General features: G+C 39.7%; 1 protein-coding gene across 8 annotated transcripts; it reads left to right on the forward strand.

Moving 5' to 3' along the window:
* Positions 1-246: 246 nt before the first annotated feature.
* MMAA (metabolism of cobalamin associated A) lies at positions 247-27,202 on the forward strand. Of its 8 annotated transcripts, none has more exons than XR_010884375.1 (10): positions 247-541; positions 15,830-16,224; positions 21,444-21,920; positions 23,019-23,141; positions 23,821-23,991; positions 24,292-24,377; positions 24,965-25,114; positions 25,548-25,656; positions 25,864-25,961; positions 26,846-26,924. XR_010884375.1 is itself a non-coding variant. In XM_067297788.1 (9 exons), exons 3-9 carry the CDS (start codon positions 21,500-21,502, stop codon positions 26,896-26,898), a joined length of 1,113 nt encoding a protein of 370 aa, XP_067153889.1. In that variant the 5' UTR covers positions 250-541; positions 15,830-16,224; positions 21,444-21,499; the 3' UTR covers positions 26,899-26,975. The 8 variants fall into 8 exon arrangements, 6 of the variants coding, with proteins under 6 accessions (XP_067153889.1, XP_013807150.2, XP_013807146.1 ...); XR_010884376.1 differs by having other exon boundaries at positions 250-541; positions 25,543-25,656; XM_067297788.1 differs by lacking the exon at positions 25,864-25,961 and having other exon boundaries at positions 250-541; positions 26,846-26,975.

The following is a 27,202-nucleotide window of genomic DNA, read 5'->3' on the forward strand; positions in this document are numbered from 1 at the left end:
AATCAGAAAATACTAGTTTTTCAATGTGTCAAAAACTTTTACTGGTAGTACTTTCTGTGGGATCCCAGTCTTTGTAAGTTCTCTTCTGTTGCATGTTTTTCTATGTTGTTGATACTGTTGCAATGCAGTGTACATAATATTCTCTTTCTCTGTTATCCAGCTTTTTGTTTGTGGCCAGGGAACATTAGGTATGCGTAAAAAGGTGTACCTTCCTGTGATGGCACAGAATATCCCAGCTGGACCTTATTAGATGAGCAGAGTGGATTGGAGTAGCACCTGGGACTAATAGCCAGAAAAAGAAGAGGTAGGACAGAAGTTACACTGGAGGAGAAAACTCCTAGCTGAGGCTTTCATGAAGATTTCTGGAGAGGCTTGGAGAAATTTGCTTGCTGATCTGCCTTGTTCTGGATAGTTGGAGTCAGAAAACTGGAAAGGGCATAGGACAAGACAGAATCAGAAGTTTCTTTCTGGCCTCTCATAAAACACAGGAAGACGAGAGCTAGAAACTTGGAGGGGGCCCGAATTATCAACTCTGTACCAGGTGAGTCCCTGTGGGCTTTTTCATTGTATTTTCCCATGGTTTCCTGGGTCTAATCTGAACTGCACAGTCAAATGCAGAAGAGACTACTGCAGGGTGAAAAGCCTAGAGGGGTTCCCATTAAGAAAAAAAAATAAGGTATGGATAACTTTTTGAAAAAGAACTGAGGAAGAGCAGTGAACAGTATGGGATGCTGAGACAAATATTTTATGGAGTTGAATTTCAGAATTTGTGCTTCAGCTTTTAAGCGCTGGAAATAAAATAATTCTCCCGAGGCGGGGATGACTTTTTAACCATATAAAAATCCCTGATGAAGCCTTTAAAAGACTCGATGAAAACCAAGAGCGGTAGTCGTGGTTGCTTGTGTGGTTTTAGGAAGGGATGGAGAGAAGTAATTCATGGTTAAACACATCCTATATCAGAGAATCATGGACCTGATCTTCTAGCACTCACTAACCTGGCATTGCTAGCTAGTTGGACAAAGCCATTCTCTTACTAAATCACTTCTCTTGCTCCTGCTGTTTTCAGAACTGCAGTTGTCTTTCTAGCCTCAAAGATTACAGCTCTGTGGCTATTGTTTTAAAACAATAAATAAGTGCAGAGATGTCTGAAACTTATGTGGCCCCTTCTTGGTGTACTCCTCTCCCTGTTTTTTTTTCCTTTGTCTTGCCACACTTGATCAACACTTTAGAAGTTAGCTGTGCTTGGATGAGATTAAACTGCATTTATTAACTGCTTTTGGTTCCTTCATTCAGTACATTGTAGCCCCTTACTCTGCTCATGAGATTCATGATTCATAGCTGTGGGTGAACTGGCAGTCACCTTTTTCTGGATGTGTGCCTAAACATACAACATAGCTCTACCATCACCAGTCATGGTAGAGCAATATATTTTTCATATGCATCATCTCACAGTTCATTTTCTCCAAATATATTTATAATTTTGTGAGGGAGAGGAGTGAAAATAGCCCTTATTTTAGTCTCTCCCTTTCTGCCCTTGGATTTAAACAGCTCAACCAAGAGAAACCCTCTTGGCATGTTATCCTTCTAGAGGCCACTATCTTTTCTTTATTTCTCTAAGCCCCAACTTCCTCTGAATCTTTTTTTTTTTTATGATTTTCCTTATTTTTCCTAGCTTTTTCCAAAAAGTTTTTTGTCAGACTCTTTTCTCGTACCTGCTGTAGGGTGCATGTTTCAGTCAGACAACAAAACTCTAAAGTATGCTTGCCAGAGGCAGGTGAAGAGCTTTGGATTGCTGTAGGCACTGGAAGCCACCTGTAAAGATATGCATGTTTCACAGGCACTGTTCCCCTCCCCCCCCCCCCCCCCCCCCCCCGCTTTCTCAAATGCAATGCTTTTTGGAGGAGGAAGGTGAAGTGAGACAGATCCATACTACTGGATTTCACTTTTGCTTAGGATTGCGGTTTTAAAGACTTTCAAAGTTTTAAGATTTCCCCCTCCCTGCTCTCTATGGTGGTACGTCGCTTGGTTTGCACCTGACTGAAACAACAGCAGTTGTCAGCCAAGGTGCTCGGACTGTGTTTGAGTTTAGTGGTCATGTTCCCCGACTACTGCCTTCAGCTTTGCAAAGCAGCTTTGCTCTTGTTCTTACCGTCTTTCTCTCTAAATGGATTCCAGAATAAATGAGTTGTTCGATATATATATATATATATATATATATATATTTGGGGGGGGGGGAGGGGGAATGAAGCTACTGTACTCTCCAGCAGCCTTGGTGACTGATACTCAGAGAGGAAACCTGTGCAGGACAAATGAAGGTGTGTAGCTGGCACCTGGCTGTGTGACTGCAGCCTGGGCCGGTGCGGCTGAGCTAACTGAGCTCTGATTCACAGGGCTGCTGATACGCGCTGCCTGGCTGAAGCGGCTGCTCTTCCCAGGGGCCGCCATCCGCGCCGGGCACCGGTCCTGTTCCTGAGGCGTTGCAGGTCACACGTTGGCGTGTTGCTGCTAACTGCCGCCAGTTTGTCCGTGTACATTAACGTGCTGTGAGCTGCTGAGGCAGAGGCCTCCAGTTTCCCACCTCTGCTGAATTTAGTGGAGGTGGCTGACAAGGTGGCTCCCATTTCATTCATCCCAGCTGAGGGAGATGATGCTCTCTTCAGCTGCAGCAGCTAAGTCTAACAGGGTATATGGTGAACTGGTTTTCAAGAAGCAGTTGTAAAGAAGAGACAGCCTCCTGATCCATACAAATCCACTATAATCTTACTAGAGTTGTTACTGCGTTTACAGTATAAGCATACCCTGAGCTTAGTGTGGCTGCAATCCTGAGCAGTTCTATTGCAGTGAATGGAAAAGATGGGCATAGTTTTTACTCGGGTCTGGTAACTGCTTTAGGGAAAAGAATGGCATGGCAAACTCTGTGGAGGGAACTTGTCCTGTGCAGCCAGTGCTGTCAAAAATAAGGTCAAACACAACCCAGAACTTCACAACCAGTCCAAAAGTCTAGAAGATGATTCAGTCGTGTTTTTGAAAAGTAAGAATTTTTATTCTAATGGACACAGTTTCCTAGTTTTCTCTTAAGAATTGGTTCCTGATCCCCCTTTTCATACTGCTGCTAAGGTTTGAGTTTAAAAATCTCTATTTTCTCTTCATGATCGTGTCAGCTCATCTGAGGCTTTAAATCCGGAAAATTCAGAGGAGGCAGCTGTGAAGCCAGCAAGATAAAGTTTGGAAGAAGAAACAAGCTCCTTCATGTGCTTCAGACTGTAGACAGGCCTTAGGATCTCACATAGCACTGCTGAAAACCTGACACTTACAGCTCTGTGTTGTAGTAAATGTTAAGATGTGTAATCGTATTACAACAGGCACTCTGCACTTGTCAGACAGGCTTTCCTTGCTCAAAGAGCTTGATTTAGTGGACGCATTACTTAGAATTGGAGGGAACAGCTCAGTCTGCCTTTGTGAAGAATATTCCAGTTTTCCTATTACACCTTCTTTCTTTTCCAGTATCCTGTAAAATGTAGATGCATTCTTTTATGCAAAGAAAAATGGTGCCTCTAACTTCTACTTCCCTTGCTTTTATACGATTACTTTGGAATTCTTGTGTGTGTTTTTTTTTCTTTAGTTTCCTGAGTCTACTTTAGTACAAGCAAAAGAATGAGACCTGATGTGTGTGATGCTGCAATAAGACTTTTTATTTTCTTGGAGCACTTGGTTCTTGGCAGGAAAGCAGTTTGTCTCATCTCTGAGAGCCCCTTGCTTCTGCCTTCTGCTGATACTTTTGGGATCAGTAATCCTGTACGCTTTCAGATATATATTATGTGGAAACCAAAAGATGGCTGCTCTCCCATCAGATATTTTTTCAGACTTGTGGACCAGTCTCTGCTAGTCGAAATCACCATAGACCTTAGGGCTGGCAACAACACTGTTTGAAAAATGGCTCCAAGCATGGCTTCTTTTTGAACATGACTCAGGCAATGGTTTGAATACAAACAAACAATACAAACAGCTCAAATGCAGCTTGATCCTTGTGTCTATTGGATTTGGTCCATGCCATGTTCTACAGCAATGCAGAAAGAAATTACCTTGATCTGGGTGCTCTGAAGACTTCTGGTTCCAGGAGATGGATTTTTATCTTGTGCCGGGAGAAAAGCTTTGTAAATACTCTTTCATGGGGTAGGCCTTGATTTGTTATGGGGTTTCTTTGTACCCCTACTGGTAATGGCTGATTTGGTGCTAATTCAAAATATATTCTGGGCACTGTGGCCAGGTCTGTCTTTTGACTTATTGTATTGGTCTTGGACTTTCAGGAATCATGTGTTACTGCAATCAATGCTCCAGCGATTTCCGCAAGAACAAACTTGAGCAGATACAGCAATAGGGCTTAGTTTGAATTTGATGGGCTCACATTTAAAAAAAAAAAAAAAAGAAAGAAAAAAAAGCATGTATATGCATTTTTTAATCAAAATATTAAAATATGCTATTGGTATAATGACCACTAAAATTCCAAGAAATTGGTCATCTTCAGAATGTTTTCTAGAAAAGCTGATCCAAATGTTGATGTAGGCACGTGTGGCAATTTAAACAATTACATGAGGCTCCTACCTCAGAGTATGAGAAGCCTTATCCTGTAGAGTGTACTTGCACCAAATGGCCGCATGTGCTCACTCATGGGATTTATTAGGGCTTTACAAGTCTCAGAGTAACTTATATTGTGAGTAATCAACAGAAGCAAAAAAGGTAAGTGTATAGTGGCAAGGGAGGGGTCTTTCAACTTGGTGAATTTTTTATAGCCTGGGCTGTAAAAATATGCTGAAGTGTGTGCATGTGTCTTTCTGCAGGAGATGCATATACAGACAAAGACATCTTTCTCCCCTCTCCCCCTTCCTCCCCCAACCTTCAAGGTGTATTTCTTCACTTTCAGAAATTGTCGAAGTCCACCAGGTTAGGGCTATGCAGCAAGATTTGATTTCCTGGCCTTTTGTCAGAGATGGATTTAGTACAGTGGTCTCTGACCACCATCCTCTTGAATTGGACATGGGTATGATGTTGCTTTTATGGTGTGTAAAGCTGGTCAGGGAGATGAAGAGAACAGAAAGCTGTTCTTAACTCCTGTCTCTCTCCCTTCTCTTCCTCTCCATAGGAGAGGAGTGAGATGAGCTGCAGCCGTGCAACTGAGCTAGTCCGGGGGGCTTGGCCAGTGGCAGGCAAGTCCCAGAAGAGCGTCTGGCTGCGGAAGTGCTGGGGAACGTGTTCGCAGCCACCTTTTCCTCCAGTCACTCAAGAAAGTACAGGGACCGCTCCTTTCTGCACCAGCGGCTGCGGGTGGGTGACTGGGATATGACTATGTGGCTGTATGAAGCAGTCCTAAACTAGGAACCTGAACTGGTTCCCAGTCTGAAGCATTCTAGTTTAGTGCTAGACTCTGTTAAGTTGGGCAGAGGGGAAAGGGTAGCCTGAACGTGGTTTGAGTGATCTTCTTGTATGCATTCTCTGTTATTTATTCAGTGTTGTTTCAGAGTTGTTGGGTGCTTTTGCTCTGTTTTTTTCAGTAGTCTAGTGGATGAAAGCATATGCAGTTTGTGGCCTTTCCATTGTTTTTTTTGCGTGCTCTGGTCACCTTGTGCATTTTGTACAATATTACTACAATTTGTTGCATTGGAAGTCCCTATGACCTCACACAGGTGTCGTATACAAGAAGCCCAGACAAAATTCATTATTTCTACAACTGTGTCTAGCGTGTCTGAAAAATGTGACATGCCTGTCACATAAACAGGAAATGGTCCTTGTAGGGAACTGAGTGTAGCTGAAAACCTAATCTAAATAACACTGTTAGTCATCTCCATATGGTAACCTTTTAATGCCACTCAAGTTTGGAAAACATGGTTGTAACTGGCTGCCACATGCTGGATGAATGCGCAGATACCAGATGTTCCCTTGTAGTCTTGTGGTCTTTTTTTAAATTGATCTGAGACACAAATACTTTATGTACAAACAATTGTGGGTGGAAGCCTGCACATGTAAAGGTTAGTATTTACACATGAACCAGGCTGCACCTGCAGCACTAGAAGCAAGGCTGAGGTTTCTCTGATCGTCTGAAGTTTTTGCTGACAAATCATAAGTAGTAAAAAATGAAGGGGTAGCATACTTGGGCTATATTTGACCTTGCGTTCTCATTTTAAAGACACAGCTGACATAAAGAGATAGAGTACAAGGTATTTTTAAGTACTGGTTAGTACATCTGTAAAAGCTAGCTTCTTTTCCTCAAGAAGTCCTTAAAATGGAACAATAGACGGACAATAACCTCTTTAGGTGTAGACAATAATCGTGCACTCTTAAATTACCGTATTTTCATGCATATAATCTATGGATTACGTTCTGTGTTTTTTTTCAAATGCAGAACCAGAACACTCGTTGTGATGTTCCTACCTCTCATTCCTTGTAGGCTGTTCTCTCTTTCCAAAAGGCTTTCTACCTCTCAGTTCTGAGGGAGGTTTTGAGAGCATGGTAGAAGTCTGGTTAATAAAAGTAGAGCACAAGTTACATGAGGTACTCTGAGAAGGTATTTAGAATATATCTGGAAAAACAGTTAGCAAAAAAAAAAAAAAGAAAGTATTCTGTTTATTGGTTGTAGAGATTTTTTTTTTCTCCTGGAGTATAGCTTCCAGACTGCAAGTCTGACATGCTTAACCTGGAATTGTCAGTTCATTACTAAAATAAAAATTTTGCAATTGGAGTTTCATTTTAAATTACTTTGCTTATGGAAGGCAAAATCTATAAGACTCTATTTTAAGGGGGTTTTATTATTTTAAGTCTTTGTATTTTCTTATTTTTCTCGCGAGATGTAGATATGTTTTCCCTGAATATCAAAATGGTAGCATACTTGGAATGATTGTACCTGAAAATGGAACTCAGTCCCACCTTTGTAATACCAGTAAATTAACTATGAATTGGCATAGCCAGTTCTTCATGCAGTGCTGGAGTTCTTTTGCACTAGAGGTCCTTGTGCTCTTTAGATATGCTGTAGTGCCTCTCAAAGTGATAATGGACTAAGCATTAAGAAACTAAAGTTGAGAGACTGCTGTCTGACAGTATGAAACATGCATGGTGTGCATAATCAAGTCAAGGCTAGGTTGGAAGTAATATTTTACATGGTGCAATGATTTGGAAATACACAATGTTAATGATATGAAATGAACTTGGCATACTATCTTTTTTTTTGTCTAGTCAAATGTGTTTAAGTGGTTTTTTGTTTGTTTGTTTTGTTTTTCTGCCTTAAAGGCTATGGGAAAAGAGGAGAGAGATTTTAGTCCTGATAAAAATGCACAGGTATCTGCCTCCTTTCCTCTCCCCCCACCATTCCCCATCTGCTACACAAATTCTGCTTCAGTGGGGTTTACAGGAGGAAAGGAGAAAATCTGGATGGACATGCTACATGTGGTTGCTTTCTGATGAAAGCTGATCCAGCAACAAGGGGGGATCTCACAGCAGAACAGGTGCTGTGTTCTTCAGAGAAAGTATGAGTTTCTGCCTCTAAAAAGGGTGGGTATAAAAGCGTGAGGGTTATGAGAGAAGGGAGAATGAAATGAACTTCTTTGGAAGTGAAGTGCAGGAAAGGAGCTCAGAAACTCTCTAGGTCATTTGCTTCACCTCCAAGAAAAAGGGTGTTCAGACTTTGGCTTTCCAGCACACCTCAGTGGCCAGCCTCTGCTTGCTTTCCTGAGAAGCCCTTCAAGAGCTGCAGGAGGTAAGTAGTTTTTGTGGGGACTTCCCATCTGCCCCTGTTGCATGAGAGGTGGCATGCTGCTGGCTATGTACAACCCTTTGCCCTTCAGCTTTCCCGTCTGGGTCTGAGGAACATTAATGCAGGAGTAAGAAGAAAGAGCAGCAAGGGGGGAGCTGGTGAATTGTTAGGAGCAGTGGCAGCCCTCTGCTAGTCACTCTTTTTGTGAGTGTGCTTTTCAGATTCAGTCAAGGAAGAGACTGCAGATGGAAAACAGGACTATTTGGTGCCTAAGAGCAATTCTTTCCAGAATGCTATGTGTGAAGTGTATTTGAGCCTCATTCATGTAATGCATATGCAGAAGTGTAATAAATCCCAGTCAGGTGATGGGTTGGCCGCATCATGCAGTCTCTTTCATGTGGTATATGGTCAAGACAAAGGACTGAGTATAGCAGACTTAGACCAGGTTAGATAAAATTCGAATGTAAGATATTTTGCAGTCACCCTGTGTATCCTGCTCCAGTTCTTAATCATCTTCGTAGTTAGAAAGTTTCTTCTACTACTTAGTGTAAATTTACCTTTCTACAAAGGAAACTGATTCCTCCTTAGCCTACTTTTGACTGGTGATACAGCAAATCAGTCTTCTTTATAATCTTATGCTTATGAAGAAAGGTATGTTCCCTCCCCTTCCCCTGCACTTTTTGTTCTCTTGTCTAAAGCCTCATTACTTTAATTCTTTTTTTTTCTTTACTTCCAAATGTACTTTTGATGAAGTTTTCCTCTGGGCTCCAGTTTGTTTACATCCCTCTCAGTAAGGTGCTCAAAACTGAACATTATAGTCTAATAGAGGCCTCACCAGTACTGCAAAGCTACTGAGTGGAGGGTTGAGTAAAGGAGAATACTTACTTCATTTCTTTCTTATAGCACTTTTTTTAGTACGTCTCAGAATCACACTTTGCAACAGGATTTCCAACCTGTGGTTTCCAAACCATTTTAGTAGGATGACCGACTAGCCAAATGATTTTGTTCTGTAGTCGCATGTTGTTGTTATTATTATTATTATTTTTTTTTTTTAATGAAATGTTATACCTTGCACTTGCCTTTTGTGAATGTCACTTTACTAGAAATAGAGCAGGGTTCCATCTTAGTTTTCTGGGAATCTTGATGAATGAGCAGTGGTATTCTGAGAATAAGAAATGAGGGGGAAAAAGTTGGTCTAACTCTAGAATTCATACGCTTCTCACTGGGCCAAAATATAAACTTGCGTATCCCCTGGAAATTGATAAGGGAATGTCCAGACTAGTCTTCGCAAAAAGATTAAGCAAGCAAATCGGCAAAGTTATTTCCCCTGGATGAAACATTTTTCGTTGTTCTTGTCTTTTTTGACTCAGTTTCTATGATATCTTTTTAAACGAAAGCTCTTGAAAGAAACAGTTTTTTTGGTAAATATTTGTTGTTCAATTTCAAATAAGGGTTGAAATATTTTTCCAATAAACATCTGAGAGTCATTGTTTGTTTAAAAAAAAAAGTAAAAAACCTTCAACAGCTACACTAACGTGAGGAAGGGAGGCAAAACACTTTTTTTTTTTTTCACTTCTCAGTTCATTAGAAAATGCATGTACTTTCGCCTTTTTCATACATCACTAAGAACAAAAAGTAATAATTTTCTTTTATAGGTCAAACTTTAAAATGTGGTCTTTGCAAATTAGAAGGTATGAATTACAAAAGCGTGTGGTTAGATAACAAGCATTAGGTCTGCACTTGTAGTTGCCTTCCAGAAAGGCCAACCATAAACTTTGCAAAAATAACCTTCACTAAAATACATGCAGCCCTGTTGTCTGGGCTTCTGAGACACTGTAGTCATTAAATAATCTAGGAGTGTTTGCGTGCGCGGTGAGAGAATCAAGTGAAGAAACTGCCTATCAGAGCTCACTGTGCTTATGATATTGCTATTTATGAAAAGTTTTGTTCTAAAACATAACTATAAATAAATATGATTTAAAAAGAGCTGGAAAGGTCAGAGGAATGGATTTTGTCCTTCATGGATTTGTGACATATAAAGCAGGTTTGATTATTTTATTTTTTTCTCCAAATATAGTTCTGTTCTGCTTGGTGAAGAATATCAGATCAGGGCTATACTTGCTTAGCTTTCTTTGAAAAAACTCTGGTCAGTGGGGTTTGTCTCTGCTCTTAACTGAAGAGTTTGGGATTTTGTATTTTGCAGTTCAGGAACTTCTTCAACCACCTGTCTTGGTTTTTAATACCATGTTAACAAAACTAAACAAGATTTATCTGTTTAAAACATGTAAGTATCTTTATGATCTGCCTTGTTAGTTTTAGGTGGTTTACTGGTTTATTTCTGTCCTGTGGAATAAGGGCTTTGGCCAATCAGTTTTTGCAGGTTTCTCTAGCTTCTCTGATATAAAGATGATAAAACATCAGTTGCCACACAAATTTCTAGGAAAAACAGTGGGCAAATTCTGATGTTTGTTGAAAGAAGGTGGCAAGTACTTGGAGGGGGAGGGGAGAGAAGGGAGAAGAGCCTTTTTTCATAGTAGCAAAGACCAAAAAAAGGGGAGCACCAAGAAGGCCAGCTTTCCTTCTTCTTACATTGGCTTTTAAAGCCCTTGAGGTACTGAGACAGGCAACTTTGGACCTGAAAAAAGTAGATTGCTATTTAATAGCGACAAATGCAAGGTCTTACACTGAAGCGAGAATGAACAACTGTGTGAATACAGGAACTAGGTAGGAAACAGCTTCCTCAGTAGTTGTAATTGACCTAGTTGACTTGTATTCGCACATCCACAACAAACGTAGAAGTGAGAGGGAAGACGGCATTACAGGTGGCATACGTAGCCCCCAAGGCACTCCCTTGTTCTGCCAAATGTTGGGAAGAGTTTGCCTTGAATACGGTGTCTAGTTTGGCATCATATATCAGAAGCAGAGATGATTTATAAAATGTCCAGAGGAATCACTGGAATGGTAAGAAATACAGAAAATGTGACGTGTGAAGAAATCTAGGCCTCTCCCCACTTAAAGTGTTTCCTCAAAGATGACAGCTAAGAGAGTATGGGTGTCTTAAAACAAGCATAGCAAGTTACTCTGAGGAGGAAGCGTTCAATAACTGCTCTCTGCTTTATGGGGAATAGGATAAGAAACACTGTGCTTAAATTGTAGAGAATAAAGTTTAGTTTAATATTAGGGGAAAAGCCTTCCTAACAGTGAAGATGGTAAAACACTGGAACTAGTTACTCAGATAAGTTTTGAAGACATGGTCACTGGAGATTGTCAATGACAGGCTAGAAAAACACCTTTCAGGAATAGCCCAGGTGTCCTTTCTTGGGTTCTTTCCTGCCCTAGTCTGTGGTTGAATGCTTAGGGCCTGGTCTGAACATTCAAGAACTGAATGCTGTCAGACATGGTGATGTTGAGGAAGTGATTCTGTTGTCCCTGATGCATATTTTCATGCCTGTTGGGACATACTAATTTGATATAAAACAAGCAGGGATTTTTTTTCTCCCTCTCCTCCTTGTTCCATACTCCTATGTAGCTGAAGTGAAACTGTGTTAAAGTTTTTGTGATTTGCACAGCTGTCCTAGTGACAAACCCCACTTTCTACAGGGGTGTGTGTTCTCCTAATAGCATTTAACCTTCCTTTGGAACGAGTGGAATAGGAGTACCTCATATGAGGCCATCTGGAGAAGAGCTCTTCCTGAGGTTTATCAATATTCCAAACAGGAATCTGCTGAGATTCTTCACTCTTCCAGCAGCAAGAAGGGAGAAGGGGTGACAGCCCTAATGGCAGGGCACTAATGACTTTGGAGAAATGCTACTTTTCTAATGGGAAATGATAAAAACAGTGTCATTAAAACAGATTGTTGATGTAATTTTTATTCTTGTCAGAGGCTTGGTTATGAGAATGGATCCACTCTAAGGAGATGACATCAGAATTTTTATGCTTTGCACAGTTAGATGGATAGATTGTAAGCATTTAACCCATGAAATGCTGTTTTCCAGAACACTAGCTAAAATAAAATGAGGGTTTGACAAAAAGTTAATATTTTAATTTGAATAACTGCTTACTTTCCCTCCAGTTGGGTAGTAGCATAGAAGAAATGGAATGTCATTCTGAAAGATGTGGGTTAAGACTTGAGAGCTCTGATCTGAAGGGCTCGGACTGTAGTGCTTTAGCAAAAGAACCTTTATAGTCCAGTGTTCAGTGTAAAATATGAAAGCTTATTTAAAGACAAAACCAAGATCCCTTCCCTTACCCTTCAAGAAACTTCTTCTCATTCCCTAAGTACATCTGCTGTTCTACTTCTTTTAGCCTCCACTTAGTCTTTTAGAAAAAGTAGGTACAAAAGGTCAGCAAAAAGGGGTGCTGGTGGGGACGAGACCCTTCAACAAAGGAGGCCTGGAATATTTTTACTACAACACTATCAGTTCTTGCTTCTTCCTTCATTTTGACAGTCTTCAAATGATCTTCTTTTAGGGCATTTATAAGATCTATTTTGTATGTAAGGCCTCTTTTGGGCATCTGCTATTGGTGACTGTCATCCTAATTGAAGTACTCAACATCTTTTTATCATATTCTAGTATCAGTCTTATTGCATAACAAGAAAATAGTGCTAGGAATCTGTTCTCCTGGAATAAGCAGAGAACAAGGAATGGTATGTATATATGTAACACAGCCTTCTCTGTGGGTATTCTTGCATTCGTCCTTGAATGTTTTGCCCATTTAAAGATTTGAATGTGAGAGTCCGCCTGTGGTTGGGCAGAGAATTGAGGGATGGAGCACTCCTGAAAGTTTGAATAGCTGCTGGCCTCTTCCAAAATGGCAAAAAGCCTCAGAGACTAGGCCAAACTAGGGACAGGTAGATACAAAACCAGAAAATTTGGAAGGAATTGGATACAGCTTTTGATGTTTGACTGCTGATGTTTCTTTCCACAGCCCTGAGAGAAACGCAATCTAACATGGCTAATAGATTAGCTATAATCAAATAAACAGCCGTTTCTGTTTAATGCTAAGCTGAAATAGGCTATTTAATCAAAAAAGGAATCTCAATGGGTCAGTCTGTCTCCTTCTTTACTAAAATTGCAAAACATCAAATAAGTGCAGTTGAATTTGGTTGAAAGAGGATGAAGAATATTATCATATACAGCTGATCTTGAGTCATCTGAGGTGCATGTTGCAGTTTTCTCTTTGCCAGTCTCAACAATAAAACACAAAGCTTTTGAACACTGATTTATACTATAAGGCAACTCTTTCTATCTTTCATATGAAGTTTTCAATTTGTTCCCTACACCGATGTTCTGAATAAGTGTCCTGACACAGAAACAGAATTACTGGTTAAAATTAGGTTTTGTGTTTTGTTTCTGCTTTTATAGGAAATAAGATGACATTCCCACACAATACTGTATATTGTACGGAGATCTCTGACTTAATGCAGAGACCATAGAGACGGCCAACAGCAAAATTCTGCTAGAAAGTCAGAAACTCACTGTAAAGGATTCCTAAATAGGGTTACAGCCCCTTGCTGCTGGCCTTACGTGAGTAGCTCTCTAAAATAAAACTGAGATAGAAATGCTGGTAGAGGTGTGATTTTAATGTTCTACATTCTGAATCCTACTGAATGCACTCTGAATAAACTTTGAATGTGTTTAAGTACCTTAAGTTGTTAAAACTCTGCTGTGCCTGAACAGGTTGGATTTACGATTGTGATGATGTAATCATAAATGCCACTGGGTTCAGAATATGTCTAAGCTGCATGACAAAAATACATAGCACTAGCTTCCCCTCCTGGCCAAAAGGAGTAGTGGACTTGAAGGCAAGATGCACGCAAATTATTCCTCAATTTTATTTCCATATGCTAAAGATGTAGATTAGAAACACTGCTTTTCAGAGAACAAACTAATCCTTTGCTGCCACTGAGGAAAAAAGGTGCTGGTGAAACATCTTTACTTTGGATAACAAAATATAATGGAATATCAGAATGGGGATACTAGTGGAAAATACAGCTTTCTAAACATGGACCTAGTTTGGCAAGTGATTAGGTAAAAATGCCATCTTCCAGCAGAAAGATTTCCAGTGTCCTTTTAGACCCCTATTAGCTGGTGCTAGAAACAAATATTTCACTGCTTTTTTTATATTCTATAGCCTAATTTTCCCCATGCAGCAGCATCACTTACGGTTGTAACTTCTTTTGCTTTGGAGTTTATTTGTTGGGGGTTTTTTTGCTTAGTTGTCTTATTTTAAAGATTTTCTGTAATTTTAATTCTCTGGCATATTATTTTTGTAGCATTAGTGTACGCTTTTTAAATGCAGGTGTACTAGTATAAAAAAATCATTTATTTTGTGGTATAGAGAAACAATACGCAATATGATCGTAAATGCTTTTCTAAAACTTTTCTGTCCTTTCTCAGTTAGTCTAGCCTTGCTAAGTTAGTTGGCCTCAGTTGTATAACAACCTTTTTAGATGGGTTGATCTTACAAGATTGAATCTTAGCAGAATCTTTCCATTGTCATTTTCCCTCTCTGCTACAACTGCTTGGAAACTGGGACATTTAAGTCACTAAATATTTGGCCATATGAGTAGACTGAAGACTTGCTTTTGTGAGTGTGTGGGAGAGTAAGCTTGTAAATACAATACACAGACACAGACACACTTATGAGAGAGACAGAAGATTCCTGTGTGATTAAATGATAGTTGCATGTTTAAGATGCTTAGATGGGCTGTGGGAAACCCACGTGTCTCAGTTTTTACTAGGGGTTTGGCCTGAATTGAAAATATTTAGGTTTTCCTATATTTCAGCCTTGAATCCTGATTATCAGACTTATCATGGGCTTGGTCTTCCTCTCCAGCTTGACCTTAAATGTCATCCTGCACCTGAAAATGTTTCTTGATATGTTTTGTTGCAATTGTTACGTTCCTATGGACACTTGTAACCACTATCTCATTTCCACCAATTGTCTTTTTCACCTGCTTGTGAACTCTTCAGCAGAGGGGTGTTGAAACAAAGACCTCTGTGCATCGATGCTGTTGGAGATGCAGGGGAAGCCACTTTAATAGATTAAAGATTGCATCTTTATTCCTAATGTTCAAATTATCTACAACTGTAAACTGAGTTACACATTTGAAGTAATTCATCATTAATTCTTTGCCCAATCTACTCTGCAGTTTGTGACCTAAGGTATTAACTTCTTGGTGTATAAGATTGTGCTAGTTTCATAGCAGTCTAATAGATTTTTAGTACACCTGGCAGGGAAGGGAGATGGTATTTAGTCACTTGAAAGAGTCATACCTTTGCCTCTGTCAGCTCCTAAGGAACTTAGAAATCGTAACCAATCCTTTCCTTAGACAAAAAGTAGCTGGGAATGAGGATAAGTTGTCAAAGTTAAAATTGTCAGGTTGTACTGTACTTTTTATGTTTACCAATACACTTGCTATGGTTTCATTGCTGTTTCGAAAATAATCGAGGAGGCAATTGATGGTTTCCTTTTCAGCTCTGCAATAATGAACTATGTAAGAAATATTTCGATAGTTTGAGTCAGCAGTGGTCATGGGGGAAAAACATACCCGTTAAGCCAAGTTTTTAAGCACTTTCCTAATTGAAAGATAAATTAATATTTTACTGGAAGTGAAGATCTTGCCCTCCCAGGCTTACAGTTTTAACAACGATTCAGTCTTGGAGAACATTATTTAATTTGCTTTCACAACCAGTAGTCTATATGAATGATTTTTTTTTTCTTTTGCCCTGTATAGTCATGTTATTTTTATTTTACTAAAATGTGAACATTTGTGGAAAATATACTTGCTTTTAGAAGATCAAAATTTTTTTTAATTGGTTCCATTTGTATGTCACTTTACATCAGGCAGTTCATTACAAACAATTGAAAAACTTCTACATAAATGGTGGAAAATTTTCCAGTAATTGTCAGTACTGTTTCCTACTACTGTGCAATGATATCTCAGTTGATACCGAAAAGTACATGTTGAAGTCACTTCTATAAAGTTTTGTAAAGAAACATCAGCACCCTTGTTTATGAAAATGCTACACAAATATAAACCATAGTTGTTTAAGATGAGTTTTTCTCTCTTCTTTCCTCAGATACTCTCTTGTAGGTCTCAGCCAATGTTCAGAAAGCAAATTTTTTTCCAGGTTCACCAGGCAACTCTAGCAGCCCGGACAACCTTACAGCTCCTCGCCAGCATGGATACAGTGAATCTGCTGAAGTGTTGGAGTCGTCCTCTGTTTGTAGGTTGCTGAATCTGGAAAGCTTTGTTAAGACTTTTGTCTCCAGACCTAGCTGGAGGAGCTGACTTGCCACTATGTCTAGGCCTTTACAGTAAAACATCCGAATGCCTCTACATAGCAAACGTTTATATGGCTGTTACTGAATCTTTGGAGAGATTTTCTTCATTATGCTGTTTCCTTGCCTGAGTCATGAATGCAAAACCTGAGGCCTGAGTTCATGAGATGTTTAAACAGGCAAGCTTTCAGATGTGAGTATACTTTCTATTGTTTTTATTTCAGTTGTCCAATTAATCTTTAAGATGATGCAGAAGGAATTTTTTGTTTAAAGTGCTAAAAACTGTCCTTATTAGAAGGCTAGTGTTCTTTACTGAAAATAAGGCTTTCATTATCAGTTACATTGCTCAGTGCTTCTCTGAGAAGGTTAGATCGCTTCAGTCTTCTCCATGCTTCTGTGACAAGTGAAATGAATTGAGGGTTGTCCCTTGAAATAAAGAAGAGGTGGTCGTTCAATCGCCACTGCAGTTTCAGTTTGTACTGTAGCAGGGATTGTAGTACTCTGTAACTTGGCTAAACCTGATATTCAGGTAGGATTTAACCTGCACCACAAACTGATACTTATTTATTGCTCTGGTCAGCTGTTGTAGGTTGCAATTGAAGAGATTCTCATTTCTCCTGTGCATTGGGAGGCAATGGATAGACACAAAAGGGGAAGTGCTGTGACGCTGGTTCCTAGGAGCTGGGAGATAGGCATACGGTGTTCACAAGATGTACCTAGATAGTCTGGATACTGAGCTTGGATCTATGTTGTGTCAGCCAAAACTTCTAATGTTGCTTAAGGATTTTTTTTTTCTTGAACTGCTTACAATAGCAATAAAACCACTAGTCCCACTACTACTGCCACTAGTTTTTGGCAGTTATACTAGCCAAAAATATGCATTTGCCAGTAAACAGACTACTAGAGGCAGAATGGAGAAATGTTGGAAACAGAGAGAGAATGAGAGAGAGAGAATGAGAATGAAGAAGTCCAAATGCTACACCGCAAGTGCAATATGACTAGTTAGCATAGGAATTGTCACTAAGTTTGCATTCCTGAATGAGAAGTTTGTTTAGAAGTATTGCACAGGAGAGGAAGGAATTTGGGAGCCTAGCACAGAGCCTTCTTATATACCCTTCCCATCCTCACAGGTGAAGAGGGCAGCAGGGGGAGAATAAAGTGATGAAATAAAACCTCTAATCTCTAAGAAATGATCATGTAAGTGATGTAAATGTAAGTGATATGAATTTTATAATTCTGTAACCATAACCAGTAGTTACTGTAGCCATGCCAGACCTTTTTAATATACAGAGGGAGGGACCAACAGATAGTTCCAAGCTATAGTAAAAGGACATCTATATTTTTTCAGGAAAAAAGGGTGATGAGTTTCAAGCTGAAGCTGTTCATTTAATTTTACCAATTATTTGTGCTCTCTGTTGTAACCTCCTCTTAATATTTCCATTGAGGTCACAGACATTTTGAGCTTGAGATTTTTAGTTTCATACTTGCCCTTACAGCACATTGCTCATTGATACGTCTCTGAACAAAATAAATATTATAGTGATAATAATGTGTACGCAGATCACTTCAGGACTTCTTGAAGAGGAGGTGAAAATCCTCAGTGGAAATCAAAATGCTGCCAGAGAAAGTAAGAGCTCATATAGCCAACTAAAACTGCAAGGGGAAGCTAGTTAGACGGAATGTAAATTTGCATGGTGGAATCTGGCAAAGATGCTAATGGTAATACTGTTTCTGTTGTGAGGAGTTACAGTAGGCTCTTTTTCTATTATTTTATAATGATCAGGATTCAGTTACACACTTTGTCCAAAGATTTGCGCCTCCCCATACCCTTACCCTATGGCACACTTTTATAACACTTTATAAGATGTTTGATTTAGTTTTGGCTCTGAAGGGAGACTACCACTTATGAGTAACCAGTGGTACACTTTTCTGTAACATTTGGGGTGGATTTGCAGCAAGGAGGTTGAGTTTAAATGAGTTTTCCTTAAATCCTGGACAAGTTCAGACTGTGGTGGAATAACTATAGCATATTATAGATGAGTATTTTTATTTTTCTGACACTACTGGAGAAAATAAGCAGAGAGAATAGAAAAACATGATGACTTAAATGTGAATACCAAAAAAAAGAGGAAAGAGAAGCAAGCATGAGGCTAAAGTGGTGTGGAGGGCTACTGAAATACGTCCTGAATACCTCATCTGCAACATTAAGTGAATTAATAGTGACTGGAAAAAGGAGTACATTAGCCAGAAGAACTCCATATGTTGAAGGTCAGAAAGAAAAGGAAAAAAAAAAAAAGAAAAAAATAGTGAGAATGGCTAAAAATCATTGGGTTGTGCCTAATAAAGACCAGGAAATACGAGTTTTGATCACATACATAAAAAGACAATAGGGGAGAAATGAATATAGTGTATACACAACAAGGAATGTAGATTAAGGAGAATCTAGATATGGTCCAAGCTTGAAGGAACATGTTGCCTGTTTTGAATAGAGTAATACAAAATCAGAGATGCTAGAAAAACACAGTTGTAGGGAACCTGCAAAATCTCTATTCCAGAATGTTGCAAAAATGGGTGTATATAATTGACAGTGCAGTAGCAAGTGTTTTCGTCAAACTGACATGCAGGGATTATAGCATTTGACTGGAGAAAAGTATACTTACTCTGTGTAAGAATGGAGTTGAGGGGAAGGGGAAAAAGAGGGGACTTTCTGAACAACTAGGATTTCTTAGTTTAACCTCAGCAATGCGCAAGGTCTTGGGCAGTTCCTGTAGGAAGAGTACTCTAAAACGTGGATGCACTTGTTCATGGTCATATCAAATTGGCAGTACAACTGGTGCACCACATTGAATAGCAGAAGCTGTGCTCTTAACTGCTGAATGCATGCTTTAATATTATTCCTATGATCCTGGCCCACAAGATTATCATACAGAAAGAACTGAACAATCCACTTTCCCCTTCAGACCTGGCAGGACCTACAATTTTGCATCCCTGTTCACCTAGTCCTTGCAATAAGGTCAACAATAAAATTATTCAAGATGAAAGCACACAAAGTGGAATAAAATGCAGGATGAGTGATCTGTGATGAAAGCATAGCAGAATGACTTCGTTGTTGTTGTTTTTAAAATAATAGTAGAGATGGGCTCTCTAGATTTAAGCATTGCACTTGAAATAGAGACCCTTAGGAAACTTGTTTAAGGAAGAGATGATAGTTTCTGACTAAAGAGACTACACAAGGCTATTTTGAAATGGGAATTCTCGTCTCTTCTATGGTTTCCTCACATAGTGATGGGGACACAAAACTGTAAGTCTTGTCAGCTCTGAAGAGAAGTGTGGATTATTCAGCTCTTTCTATATGATAATCTCATGGGCCAGAGTCATAGGCATGGTATCAAAGTATGTATTCAGCAGTCAAGAAAACAGCTTCTGCTATTCTGTATGGTTCATCAGTTGCATTGCCAATCTGATATGTAAGATTAATTAAACAAGTCTAATGGAATCCTCAAAAGTGTTAGTATCGTTGTAAGGCACTGGTAAGAGCTCAGATACATGTATTTTTAAATACATGCACAAAATATGCTATGTATTTTAAGTAGAACAGGTGCAAAGAGGGGTTGGTGAGATGACTAGAGAAATAAAAAAAAGTTAGGCTTGTTTAACTTGGCAAAATGAAGACTGAAAAGGAACTTGATTTAAAAAATGCCTTTGGGTGTTTAAGCATTTTTTTTTTCTCCCTCCCTGATATTTAACTGGAGTCTTGCACAAAATCAGTGAATATTAAAAGATCATGCATAAATTTAGTCTGGAACTTTTAAGGTTTCATACCAGAAGAGAAGTGGAGTTTTGCAACAGCCTTCCAGCTAGGGCCAGGGCAAAGAAACTATTCTTTCAAGATCCAAGTTGGTATACTCATGAAAGGAACAGACATTAAACTTGGGCTTTTCAAGGGGAGAACTTGACGAGATTTGGTTGCCACTGTGGATATTGTATTTCTTTAACCTTGCATTAGAGAGTTTATTTCTGCTCTGACCAGGTTCATGACTTGGCTTCTGGGATCTTATCACCAAGCTGCTCAGAGATTAGGATCAATTTTGGGGACCAGGAAAGCATTTCTGTCACCTCTGATGAGGAAGCGCCTGCTTAGGGAGCACTGGTGGAGCCTTTTCCGCTCTGAGCCTGCGGGCTACCGGCTGCAACGGCAACGCTTTCCGTTACAGGCAGGGCGGGCAGCGACCGCGACGCCACGTAGCGGTCGTAACGGCCTGGCGCGCTCCGGTCTCCCCCCGCCCCAGCCACGGCGGCCTGCAGCGCCCCCGGTGGCGCCTGCGCAAGCCCGTCGCTGGGGCGCCCGGCACAGAGGGGAGGCCCGCGTCGGGGGGGAGGAGGGGCGCTGCCCTACGGGTTCCGGCTCGACGCGTGGCGTCACTTCCCTGCGGCGGGGCAGGGCGGGGGAGGCGGGGCAGGACGCGGTAGGTGATGGGGCACCCGGGGAGCGGGCCCGTCCCCATGGCAATGGGAGGCGCGGGCTGCCGGGGCGATGGGGGGGCGCGGCGCGCTCCCGCGGTGCTGGCGCGCGGGAGACCCCCCGCAGCGCCCGGGGCCGAGGGGCGGGGCGCGGCCCGGGCCCCCTCCCCGCCCGCTGATTGGCTGGACGGCGCGCGCCCCCCGGGGCCGTTGCGTCGCGGGGGGCGGGGCCGGGGAGAAAATAGTATTTAAAATTTGGGGCCTCTCCTGTACCCTAAAGCGGCTGTAACTGCTGCCTTTGTGAGGAAACTCCCTCCCGTTTTTAGTCGCAGGAAAGCTCTATCGATGAGGGTATTTGTGTACGTGAAGCTTGAATTGGTCTTGGCCTTTTAGCTGGTGCTGAGGTCGGTCAAAGCAAGGCCAGGGAGCGTGGTGGTGCCGCCTGTCCTCCCGTAGGTCTCACCTCGCTGAGTTTGTTTATAAATGTTCGTGTGTCCTGACTGCTTTTTTTCCTGGAAGTGAGGTATAAAAGAATAACGATTCCTGAATAAAAATTAAAAAAATCCCTGCAGACATAAAAGTAGAAGAATACAGGGCAAATTCAGTGAACACAAGGGTTGGTTTGTTTTGTTTGTCCCCAGACGTTAGGGTAGTATGTATGCTCTTGGTGGCTGTCTCATGTGAAAGTACTTTTTATTTATCTGTTTGTACTCTTAAAAATAATAGCTTTAGTTCTTAACTACGATAGCAAAATGATGCTATGCTATTGAAAATTCTCTAGCTTCTTTCTCTTCTGTTTTTTCCATGGAAAGAGAGAACCATATTTTGTGTTTAAAACAGTAGGTATGGATGAAAAAAAACAATGATTGTCTCTGTACATGCTTTTCCCTTGAATGCTTACAAGTGTTTTGAGTAATTTGGGTGAGGTAACGTCTTTTTATTTCTGCTTAGGGTGTCTGCAAACAGAAGTGAACTGATAACCTCTGCTACTTTTAATTCCAAACAAAATGAAGATCCCCTCTTTACTGCTGAGATTCCCTCACTGTTATTTTTCTAGCAGCGCTTGCTTCAAGAGCTTTCACTTCAGTTCCAGATCACATTTTCTGTGCACTGGATCTCTTAGGCCAGTGCACCTGTACTGTACAAAATGGATGTTTTCGTTAAAGGGCTTGAGGAGAGAGCTGTGTCATCAAGCTACCGTTGACCAGCCAATAGAGGGACTTTCTGACAGAGAGCAAGGATTTGTGGACAAAATATACAGTGGACTAATACAAGGTCATCGAGCCTGTTTAGCAGAAGCCATTACCCTTGTAGAATCAACTCACCACAGGAAAAAGAAAGTAGCCCAGGTGCTTCTTCAGAAGGTATTATCCTACCACAGGGAACAAGAAAAATTAAATCAAGGAAAGCCGCTTGCCTTTAGAGTGGGTCAGTCCTTTTATGTCTGTCCAGTAGTTACTTTGATGTAATTATAATGATCACTTCTCATTATCACTATTGCTCTTTAAGCATTATGGTCTGTAGTCTTGCATCACTGATTTCTTGTGGTTTGTAGCAAATCCAGGTCACTTCTGTTGTCCAGTAGAATGATGTCTTGAGCTGGAAAATGCTCTTGAAAAACTCTTAAAAATAATTGTTGCTTGTTGAGTGTTTTGGGAGTTTTTTGTTTTTTTGTGTAACTGTTACGAGCTGAAACGTTTGGCTATTTGCATGATTGTTCCAACCTATTACCTGCCCTCAGATAGGGAAGGATGTAACCAAGCAGACCGTTCTTTTTGTGAAGTATGTGTTTTTCTGAGTGCTTCCTGAATCCCTTCATCAATCCACAAAAGGAAAAATATGTACCTTCCTGTTTTGTGACCTTACTTTAAAGCAGCCTGCTATTCAGCTGAGGAGAGTTGAACCTGGTTCTCTTGGAAATCATAAAATATTTTTCACTGGCAAAGAGATGGACTATGAAGGCATGTCATGCCCAACTGCTATCCTTCATATGCATGTATAAAGGTAGCAAGAAGAAAACATAGGTATGGGAATGAGAACTATTTGGTGCAGGTCAACAGGCTAATCTTAGTTTGGATGCTTTGAATCATATGTAAATTGCCTGACTTTTGAAATAACAGCTCTTCAAGGTAAAAGTTTTTGCTTTTAAAGCGTGTCTTGTACAAACAGTAAATCTGAAAAATACAGGTTTGAGATACTACACTTTAAAAGTTTTTAAGTATAAGCCATTATAGATTAATTTCTTTTGAGAGGAGGGAATAAAATTGGGTAAACAAAATGTATGTTGGAATGGATGGGATGAGTGGTGGTGAAGCGAGCACCGCTGTCTTGGGTGAACCAATGTACTGTATTTCAAGTCAAATACAACTGCTCAGTTGAAGGTATCAGTTCTGGTATGCCCTTTTATTTGCCAAAGTATGAAGTACGGATTGTTGTCAACTTCTTAATGTTGACTGTGTTCGTGTGATGTATTATTTATTTGACTAACAAGATGTTTCTTCCCATTTTCCTAATGTGTTTATTCAGGGTTGTCTGGTCCTCCCGGTGCTGGGAAATCAACTTTTATAGAATGCTTTGGGAAAATGCTTACAGAAAGAGGACACAAAGTGTCAGTGTTGGCTGTAGACCCTTCCTCTAGTACAAGTGGTGGTGAGTATGACTCAAAGTTTGAGTCAGACTGCTAATACCTTGTCAACTATAGGAGTTTCTCCTTGGGAGCAAGTAGTGGAAGAAAAATTTGGGGCCTGTAAAAGCAAAATGATAAAAATGAATGTTGTACTACTCTTCCCTTTTTTCTCATGTGATGTGAAATTAGGAATTAAGGTTCTATGTCTAAATTTTGTTAGGTTTATTTATTTCCAAAGTTTGCATGTTGTTTTACTCTGGTCCTTTTTGGCTGAAACTTTAGATAGCCCCTACTTTCTCTCTCAAGATAAATACATTTCTTTGTCTGTGCGTTAAGGAGCGGAAGAGCATTCATTTCTGCACAAATTTCAACGGTAATAAGGCTGATCCCTGGGCAGGAAGCACATGCTAATTTAATTCTATTTAGAGGACGCTGCAATCCAGACACGTATATCAGCTTGGATTTAGTGGCACAGGCCATGGATTTTTTCAGTTTGACGTTGTTCAAAGTTGTGTGGCTAACGTCTGTCACTCTCACTTCCAGCCAGTAACTTGCTAGTCCTAAACAAAGTCTTTGGCAACTGTTATTGGGATGTTTTTATTTGACCTTTTTCTTCCAAGAGATCTAACTTTTCTCACACTTATTGAAAGAGAAATCTGGCTGATTTGCCCTTTTGAAATAACTTAATATTAAATGTTTAAGGTTCTTTGTTGGGTGATAAAACACGGATGACTGAGTTGTCAAGAGACATGAATGCATACATCAGACCATCTCCAACCAGAGGGACATTAGGAGGTGTGACAAGGACCACAAATGAAGCTATCCTGCTGTGTGAAGGAGGAGGCTATGATGTTGTTCTTGTGGAAACTGTAGGTAGGTGTTTAGGGTTTTCTTCTAATTGTCCTGCTCTGATACCTACGTAAGGCATGCCACCAATTACATACTTTCTATCTTCTTTCATCTTTGTTTTTGCTTTGTTTCTTTTGTATGTGGTCTTTGGTTGATACCTATTTTTTAGTCCTGTACAGCTTGTAAATATACTGTGTTTCATGTTGTCTTTGTTTATGTTAATGGCTTTTGTTCACCTCAGAAACGTGGTGCTATACTGGGACGTCTCATAACAAATGTCATTAACATGAAAGTCTGCCATGAATTATTAATTTAATTTTTCAGGTGTGGGACAGTCAGAATTTGCTGTGGCTGATATGGTTGATATGTTTATATTGCTGCTACCACCTGCAGGTGGAGATGAATTACAGGTACTTTTTAGTTTCTGTTATTAAAATACTAGCTAGGACCAAAAAGAACAATTTAAATTGAAGATGTAATATCTGTCTGTGTGGTAAATCTGTATCAGTAACATTTTATAAATTGCTGTGCTACCATTGAAATCTTTTCAGAGCCTTATCAATTTATTACACAGTTGGGATCTGAATTTTTCCAGATTTTGGAAATATTAGGATGTAAGGTTTTGATTCTCTCTGGCTTTATGTGCTAGTTATGCCTTTTTTTCTTTGATTTCTGGAAAAAAAAAATCTTGTCAGTTTTGCAAACTTGGTCATGTTTCACTTAAATCTCTATACGTAAAATAGGTTCTCATGTAAACTGCAATATTCACATTCAATGTCCCTGTGTCAAAGTAGAGTAATAACTATTGATGAAGGAGGCCACTGGTACTACTCTTGCATCACTCGCTCACACTCACACACTCTCACTCACTCGCTCACACTCACACTCAGCAGATGCCACCAAAAACTAATGAGGCTTTTCTGGCCTGCTTTCTGTGATAAATCAGTGTGTCGCAGTCATTCTGGGTATTCATGATTTATCTCTATTTTCCATTTAGGGTATCAAACGAGGTATAATTGAGATGGCAGATCTAGTTGCTATAAATAAAGCTGATGGTGATTTAGTTGTGCCTGCACGGAGAATACAAGCTGAATATGTTAGTGCTATGAAGCTACTTCGCAAGCGATCAAAGGTTTGGAGACCAAAGGTTTGTATACTTTTCTTTTTTAAGAAGAAGTGCTGAACAAGTCAGGATTGTTGTTGTCTCATCTATCTGCATTAGTCTCCCTAGGCTGTTTTGTTTAAAAAAAAAAAAAAAATCAGTTGTTTTGCTTATTTTATACTGTGCTAGAAATTGCTGCTGTTTCCATTTCACCTCTAGTCTCAGTGTGTGTCACGTGAAAACACTGTGCAAAGCCCACAACTTCTGTCCTGAGGTACAATCTCAGCACTGGCAGAGCTGTTACTAACATGAGTAGTGGTACTAACTTGCCTTTCTTTCTGTAAATTATGCATATCTTAAAAAGTTTGATAAGCTATTTCTCCCCGAGTCTAACTCTTAAAAGTGTGGTATTATCGATGTTTTTTCACTTGTTTCCTTTATTCCTTTGCTTTCTTTTTAATTTCTCACATAAGAAAAGATGTTCTTGCAGGCAAGAACTTCACCTACTTGTGTATGCAATGTCTCCCCTTTTGGGATTCCCATCTTGAGGGCTATTGGTACTAATGCAGCATTCCATTTACTAAAAGGTATAGTAAATTATTAAGGAACAGATTCAGTACTAATTTTATGCACGTATATATATTTACACAAACATACACATGCATTCACTATTTATATATATATGTATATATAAAGGAGGTTGCTGTGCACTGGTTGAAATGGACTGCTGAATTCAGTTTAAATCAGCTGGGCTGCCTGAGGCTCAGCCATTATTTTGTAATTTCTGTTTCTAGATCTGACGAGTGTCTTAGTCATAGTAATTTGAAAATCAATGACTGAAGAGTTAATGCAGGAGAGAGAGCTGCTAATACTGAAATCACTCTCATTTCAGGCAAGATATTTAACCCTGTAGGTTTTCATCTCTTATTGGTTATGTAAACAAATACATCTCCACCGAAATTCTGTTTTTCTTTGACTTTTGATTCCTTTTGTTGCTGGAACATATTATTTTTAACATATTCGTATAGGTGGTACATGGGTTTTTTGCTTTTCATTGGTTTATGTTTAGTTCGTCACTGTTTAACAGGAACTGATGCACCTAGATATCTATTTGTTCAACTTGATAAATGTGACCCAGAACTGCTTGGTATTAGTGATTTAAGTAGGTTATCAGAAATCTGTCTCAGGGATGACAGTGCCTGACAATTAAAGAAAATATTAATGTCAAGGAGCTGTATTTATTAGATTGTATATGTATATATAATATATATATATTTTACCAATTTCATTTAAAAGGTCGTGTTGGATGCCTGGAATATTCTGGCAAAATGAATTTGTAGTCTGGAAAGCAAATGCAAAAAGTAGTAGAAATACCTCCTTTCTGGAATATTTAAACTGCAAAAGAGTAGCTATCGGTGTATATCTACCAGAATATTTAATTAACCCTGCATTTAAGTAAGTTAGCAACACTGTACTTTTTATCTAAAGGGCTCATTTAAAATGATTCTCAGTTGTTAAGCAAACAGTTGGACAAGCCCCATTTATCCCAAACACCATGGGATCTGAGGGGCTGTTTACAGTTGGTAGAATCTAATTTTTCAGATTTTTTTGAAAAAGAGTGAACAGCATTAAACTGCTTAGAGCTTCATTAGATGAGTGTATTGAAGCAAGTTTGCCTTCCACATGTCCTAATTTCCATGAAATCTAACTGATGCAGTGATTGAACCCTCAAGCCCAGTAATTACATTCCTTTAAAAATTCTTCTGAATCCAACAGGTAATGCGTATCTCTGCCAAAACTGGAGAAGGCATCTCAGATATGTGGGATAAAATGACGGAATTTCGTGACCTCGTGCTCATGAGTGGTGAGTTGATTGCCAAACGACGGAAACAGCAGAAAGTGTGGATGTGGAATCTCATCCAAGAAAATATGTTGGAACATTTCCGGAGTCACTTGGCAGTCAAGGATAAAATTCCACTTTTAGAAGAAAAAGTTCTTAGTGGTGTCTTTTCTCCTGGGCTGGCAGCCGACCTACTACTGAAAGCATTCAAAGATGGTCTCTAAGCATATATATTCTATGGTGTTCTTGTTAAGTGCTTTATGTAAATTTGAACATTAAATCCAGTTTTTCTA

The sequence above is a fragment of the Apteryx mantelli genome, chromosome 5 (assembly GCF_036417845.1).
Source record: "Apteryx mantelli isolate bAptMan1 chromosome 5, bAptMan1.hap1, whole genome shotgun sequence".
Lineage (NCBI taxonomy): Eukaryota > Metazoa > Chordata > Aves > Apterygiformes > Apterygidae > Apteryx > Apteryx mantelli.

Excerpts from the sequence above, each read along its gene's own strand:
- MMAA (XM_013951692.2), top strand. The coding sequence starts at position 21,500 with ATGAAGATCCCCTCTTTACTGCTGAGATTCCCTCACTGTTATTTTTCT. Across the intron at positions 23,142-23,820 it reads TTCCTCTAGTACAAGTGGTG|GTTCTTTGTTGGGTGATAAA; the intron begins GTGAGTATGACT and ends TAAATGTTTAAG. Across the intron at positions 24,378-24,964 it reads CAGGTGGAGATGAATTACAG|GGTATCAAACGAGGTATAAT; the intron begins GTACTTTTTAGT and ends TTTTCCATTTAG.